Source organism: Mya arenaria, chromosome 9, assembly GCF_026914265.1.
Source record: "Mya arenaria isolate MELC-2E11 chromosome 9, ASM2691426v1".
NCBI classification, from domain to species: domain Eukaryota; kingdom Metazoa; phylum Mollusca; class Bivalvia; order Myida; family Myidae; genus Mya; species Mya arenaria.
Window position 1 is genome coordinate 14,055,462 of NC_069130.1, and position 6,899 is coordinate 14,062,360.

Sequence of the window (6,899 nt, forward strand, 5' to 3'; positions counted from 1 at the left end):
ATTGATAATCTTAATTCCAATCCTCTCAAGATTTACATATTTATTATTAAAATTACGTTCGGCTCAAGTGTAACGCAAATACATAATCAAATTTACATTCCTGGGAGCATTAACACATTTATGATCATATTTTCGTTAGTTTGAAAAGTAGCACATTTCTATTCAAAATTCAATTCCCCATAAGACTAATGTATTAATAATAACAATGCAATTCTTATCAGCATTAACGCCTTTATTATCGAAATTACACACCTCTGAAGATTAACGCATAAATAATGATAATAAAAAAAAGACATTTCTCTCCAGATTATAACATTTATTGATAAAATTCCATTCCTCTAAACGTTGACGCATTTATGATCGATAACCTATTTTTCTGAAGATTATCGTATTTAAAATCAAAATGCCATTACTCTGAAAAATAACACATTTATAACTAAAATTCCATTCTTCTGAAAATTTTGTAATAGAAAATCAAATCCTCTGACGATACCAACATTTATAAATGAGATTTGCTTTCTGTGAAGATTAACGCATGTCTAATTCCTCTAAAGATTGACTCATTTATTATCAATTTACCATTTGTCTCAAAAATAACGCATTTATAATAAAATTTCTATTCTAATCATGTTTTAACGCATTAATAATTAAAATTCCTTTCCTTTAAAGAATAAAGCATTTACAATTGTTTGTAAATATTGCATTCCTCTCAAGAAACATGTCTTTTTATAAACAAAGTATTATTCCCTTCAAGACTAAAACATTTATATTCAAAGTCCATTCCTATGAATATTTATGCGAAAAGCTACAGAAACAAGCTCACTAGCATAAAGTTTAAACATAAACCCGGTTTGATGGCACTGGGTAAACGCCAAAGACATAAAACATAAAATCACAAACAAGAAACATGGAAGACCACCACAAAACTCCACAAGCAGCACCGTGCATTCATACTATATATAAAAAACTAGGTATGTTTATCAAGGATTGTTAGGTTCTGCCTTGGAACGGTCAGTAAAATGTAAATGTAAGGTTTACGCATTTATTGTCAAAATTCAATTTCTGTTAGAAACATATTTATATAAAAAGTCTGTTACGTTCAGGATTAACACAATTATAATACAATTTATATTCTATCTCAAGATTTACATATTTATAAATATTTACATTCACACTTCATTCCTTAACGATGGTTATTGTTTATCAATTGCACTTTATTTCTGTATAAAGTGCAATGGCATTTCCCATCGATATCGCGTGCGTTTGTTCGATACTTCTTTCCTGTCATTGGGCACAATAATACCAAGGGGCGGGGCATATTTACTACGGAACTATTTTTTTTAATGAAATCGTAGTAAAATTATTGGCAACATGCAAAACTGTAATCTGCAGTAAAGCAGTTAAAACAAAATAAGCAACGATAATTTGATTGATTTTAATGTAGATAATTTCATGATGGATGGAACAGTTGAAGAAACATTTGTGTTTAAAAATGCTGTTAAATGTCACGAAAATGCAAAAACAGTTAGTTCAAAATAACCTCTATAACGGGTGCTTGTATGACGTCATTAGTGATGTCATTGAAAATGTTTTCCATTAAGCTCGATTCGGGCCGCAACATAACTCGGCAGCTGCATTTTGTTTTGACGCCATTTTTTGCAGTGTTCATTCGTTTTGAAAGTGTTGTTTTTTTCGAAAATTGACTGGATTACTGGGATTATTTACACACAATACCTATTGGGTAATCAATTAATTACCTATTCAGTCCTGCTTTAACCATTATTTGTTTTGATAACTAATTTAAGCCTGAAAAGTTTGTAAACATGTTCTTGATAAAATGTACAGCATCTTCAGCATCAGAGAAAAAATATTTGAAATTTCTTTGTTCATTGCATACGACGTAATGGAATCATGTCCATAAAAGTCGTATGTTCTGAATAAAATCGACAGACATAACTAAAGTTCGGAGGAGCTAGTCGTTTTAGACATAATTTAGTACTTTTAATAGTCAAAACAACTGCAGAAAAAACTATTTGGTAAACACATCAGCTTGCCAGGAAAAGACAACTCAGCAGAAAATATGTAAGTTATATGTGGTTTGTTTCATGTTTTGGTATTTGTATGCAGCTACATTATATATTCTAAAATATGTTTTGTGCAAAAGTTTGCATCGTTGACCAACTTTCGGTCAGAAACCAGGTCGCTCAGCCTTCATTGTTATGATGCGGGCCCTGAAAGCGCATATGTAAAACAAAAAAACCGGGCATTAACGGTACGTGAATTTCCTGAACACACATTGTATGCAATAATACGTATTTATAATATTCTTGACCTTGAAAAGATAGAAACTAAACATATAAATAAGGAACTATTTTATCTGTGCATTCATTGTCGTATAAAATCAGGTTACGATAGCTGTTCTAATTTACCCACCGCTGAGAACAACGAGAGAAAGAAAAGATAAAATGCTCTTGAATAATCAATTTATTTTAGTAGAAATGTAGATTTAAATGAATGTAAATATAAGTATTAAAATTCGACATGTTGCATTTTATTGGGTTATGGTATGCACCCATTTTGAACAGACCCATTGCATACCATACCCCAATAAAATGCAACATGTCGAATTTTAATCCTTAATTAAAATTCATTGCTCTCAAGATGAACGCATTTATAACCAAATTTTCATGTCTTTCAAGATAAACATAATTATATTCAAACTTCTATTCCTCTCAAAATTAACGCATTTGCAAGCTCTTTTAGGTCAGTTGCATTGTTTTGTGTTTCTGTGCTCTAAGAGTTTGCACGTAAATAATAAAAGTAAGTCGTTTTATATGAAGCACTTAAATGTCATGAAGGCTTCTTTTCCAGTGGTCGTGTTTTTCGTTTTGACGAGAAGTTCTGTATGCCCGAACATAAACGTAGTTTCCATATGCTGTTGATAGAATGGAATATCGGTGGTGTTTACAAGCTTAACAGTCCCTAGCAGTTCACATCCAGGGTCTGTTGTGTACTCGGGGTTTCCATGCGTCGCTCTGTACACGGGTGTGAGGGTTAGTTTACTGGTAGGATAGCTCTCCATGGTCACCTGTTGATCCACTCTCACCTCCTCATTCACCCGCACGTACACCTTGAAACATTTATCCAACACCCACTTTCCATTGTTCCAAACCTTCATCTCATCTGAGTGCTTCTTTTCATCAAAGTCTTTAAACACACTTGTCCCATACGTGAACCTCATAATCCTGGAAGAGACAATGGCGGGGTCGTGTCCAAACCTCACGGCACCTTTTAACACGGCGAGCCCTGCGTCTGAAGGGACGATCAGTCTCACGCCAGCTATTTCATTCCTCATTCTCTCCTGAACGTAAGGACTTTCACCGAATCCGCCCACCAGAATAACAGTTTGCACGCGTTCCATCCTTGCTTCTGCTAAGAGTGAGTTTATATGCTGGATCAGTAGATCGATTGGACCTTTGAACCATGATTGGATCACTGTGCCAACGATTTTAAGCTTGTCCCTGCTTATTGGCTTTATAGAATTTTCCGGAATGTCCAAAGCCGCCATTCTCTCCTTTAGAGATAGTTTGAAATGTTTATCAGCAAGCTCACGTAATGAAAGAGACAAACGAACAACAACATGAGTTGTGTTTTCGGTATCAAATGATCGTTTCTTGTGCTCGAAATCACGAGTGATATCAAAATAATCACCCATTTCCGTCTTTCGCAGGTCATTCAGAGCCTCTTTCCCGTACAACTGACCCAACATTTTCATATAATTTTCATCCACAAAGATACCTCCCCAAGGACCACCGCTGGCTTTGTGGATTTCCCTTAATGTTCCGTCTGATTCTCTCTCGTGTACGGATATATCTGCTGTTCCTCCTGCAGTTAATCGCGTAAACGTGTTAATTGTAAAAATAACAAAGAGTTCGACTAAAACACGGGCCCAAATCCACTTGTCATGATTATTTGACACAGAAATGCTAATTTTCAAATGTTACAAAACACATAATTTGTATTATTACTTGTCATTTGAATTGTTTTTATTACTTGTTATTTTTGCTTGTCATTTTAACTAGTTATTTTTACTAGTTATCGTTTTCTAATAGAGCATGTTTCGTCGAAATTACTGATTCGTGAGATGTAATCCAATACTCTATATACTTCGAGAGTATCACACCTATTACGTGTAGCCTGACTCTAAAATGCTTAACGTAATTCTAACCTCCAAGATCGACGACCATATACTGTGACCCTGCAATTGCTACAGCGCCCTTGACGTCCGTACCCAATGTTTCACACCAGATCGAGGCACATTCCGGCTCCAAGGCCAACTTGAGGCGACCGGGGTCGATTTCAGCCTTCACAAAAGTATATATACAGTTGTGATAAAGATATAGTAAAGTTTAACTAATATCAACGCCAGAAGTATAGGTGATTTTGAAGAAAATAAATTAAAATCTCATGTTTTGACAACAAACTTTATATTGAACTTCCCTCTTTATGTTTCCACAAAACCAATATGCATATGTTTAAGTTCTTAAAAAACTGCAATAAATCACAGCGATATTTTTAGGGCATACATCAACGCAAAAGGAATATGAATGACTTACTGCAACTGCTGCATCCCTCATGAACCTCTTGGCATTGTCATCCCAGATAGCGGGGACGGTTAACACGTACGATATATCTGTCTCTTCGATTCCTACCTTTTGCGTGGTAACTGCCTTAAGTAAATGTTCTCTCAGGTATTTAATCGACATAACAAACAATGGGAAAGCCTTCATCCGTTCTCCACAAACGTCCTCTACCGTAACGTCTTTCGTCAAATGCTAAAGATAACGTTACATTTTTACCAAAGAAATGAATAGGTATTACTTCATACTCTTCCTTCGTGTTGATGCTGGGTCATATTAGACTTGCATGATTTATATTGCTCTAATTGACCAATGTTAGGATAAGTGTGATGTTAAGTAATCATAAAGTGGAAAATAGTGTGGAAACTTGTTTTCACTGACCGTTCCTGACGCGTAAATGATATTTAACAGTGTGAAAGATATTTAACAGTATGCGGATTTAACTATCATATTCTTCATCAAAACATGGTGAATAACTATTCTTGTTCGAGGAAAACCAATGTGCTATCAATTATATATATTTAAATATCAAGTAAACTTGATTTGTTTATTTATAAATACCTTATTGTTATGAAGAACCATCTTAAACCTCCGAAAAAGCCTCCAGCTGTGGTGCTTATCTTCTTCAGCTAGGATAGCGTACTTGTCTTCGGCCTCAAAACCAAACTTGTCAAACTCTCCGTCTGGATTTAAGAGGACGGATGTAGGCGTCTTCAGTGACACTAGTCTCGAAGCACCACCACCTGCATACCAGTTCTGATTTGTCTGAATCTTGTTGGGGTCGTCTTGAAAGGAGTAAGCATAACCGCTGTATGTGGTTCCGAAGTCGAAAGCTGCCACAAGAAGCGTTTTGCTTTTAGCATTACTTTCCATGATTGATGAAGCCACAAGCTGCTCTTAAACAAGAAAGATAAGTAAAGATAAAAATTAGTGTAGTGGAATAGATTTTCGCCCCTCACCAAAGAGGTCGTGGTTCCTTATCTTTATCTTGGCTCTTCGACATGGACAGCAGGTGTTTGATAAAACGGCATCCAGGCCCAAATATCGAATACTTAAGTCAATTTATTTTACACATTTCAGCATGATTCAAAATTATTTGTTTTACACAGCTGACACGCAGTTTCCGTCGATATTTATGTTAGTCAATATTCTAAAGAGAAATGATTCTTGGGCTTGAATAGAACTTGAGTAATTGATCGACACTAATAAGTAACACTAAATTGTTCCATACATGCTTAATAACCTTAAACAGCACACATTTATCTAACAGCATAGGAGAGAAGAGAAATAAGAGTTTTTAAACCGTACTTTGCTGTTATTTGATAAAATAAGTTTGGATGAGGGATTGGGAAATGTCTTTATAAGGTTGATGAAATTGGGGCCAGTTATGAATTTTACCAAGACTGGAAAGTATTCCATACGAGCTAAGTAGCTTCTTCACAATCGAGCCGAAATAACTTCGTACGACTCAGAAACACAACATTAATTTAATACTTATTTGCTCAAATTAAAGTCAATTTTAGGCATTTAATAAAAGATCTGAAGTAAATTGTTTCAGTTTATACGGATCATATTAATGCCATTTTAATTGGTTCCGTCACGGCAAATGTGGATGTTCCGTTCAGCCACTATAATGTAACGAACGTTTATAAACGCCAATTCAAATGTTTTGTTCAGCAACTGATATGGTAATTGGCGTTTATATCGGTCGATGCGGACATTACCTACACCAACTATTAAAACGGCAAATGCGAAAGTTTCGTTCAGAAATTTTATGTAATGGACGTTGATTACGGTCAATGCGGACGTTCCATTAAGACACTATTAATTAATGGAAGGTAATAGGGCTAAATAACAATAATAAAATAACAGCTATTTTTATGTGATAGACGTTTTTTACGGCCAATAAGGACATTTAAAGGTCATGATTAGTCCTAGTTTTATTTACAACTACAATGTAATTTAAGTTTTACATGACCATAAAGGAAAAAAAAACATATGGCCACTGTTATGTAATTTATGTTTTTATGGCAAAAGTGGACGTTTTCTACGGCCTCTATTTCTTGTATCTTAAAGAGGTTTCTTATGGCAACAAAGTACGTTTTCATGGCCTCTGTCATGTAAAAGACAAATATAAATGCCGAAGTGGACTTTCGTACGGTCACTTTTATGTATCGATCGAACGTATCACTGACATTAATGTGCGATGGACCTTGCTTATGGAGGTTTTTTATCACGGCATCTATTATGTAACGAACA

The 6,899-nt window shown here is 35.0% G+C and overlaps 1 protein-coding gene across 1 annotated transcript; it reads right to left on the bottom strand.

Moving 5' to 3' along the window:
- Positions 1-2,830: 2,830 nt before the first annotated feature.
- On the bottom strand, positions 2,831-5,518 carry LOC128245765 (heat shock 70 kDa protein 12A-like). Its single transcript, XM_052963993.1, has 4 exons — positions 5,202-5,518; positions 4,617-4,835; positions 4,229-4,364; positions 2,831-3,885 (listed from the first exon to the last, which is right to left on the bottom strand). Exons 1-4 carry the CDS (start codon positions 5,511-5,513, stop codon positions 2,831-2,833), a joined length of 1,722 nt encoding a protein of 573 aa, XP_052819953.1. The 5' UTR covers positions 5,514-5,518.
- Between the last annotated feature and the right edge of the window lie 1,381 nt (positions 5,519-6,899).

What these genes read in the sequence shown, in the direction of transcription:
- LOC128245765 (XM_052963993.1), bottom strand. Translation starts at nt 5,513, where the DNA reads ATGGAAAGTAATGCTAAAAGCAAAACGCTTCTTGTGGCAGCTTTCGAC. An exon ending in TGGTTCTTCATAACAATAAG is followed by an intron (nt 4,836 to 5,201) that starts GTATTTATAAAT and finishes CGTTATCTTTAG; the next exon opens with CATTTGACGAAAGACGTTAC. An exon ending in TATGGTCGTCGATCTTGGAG is followed by an intron (nt 3,886 to 4,228) that starts GTTAGAATTACG and finishes GATTAACTGCAG; the next exon opens with GAGGAACAGCAGATATATCC.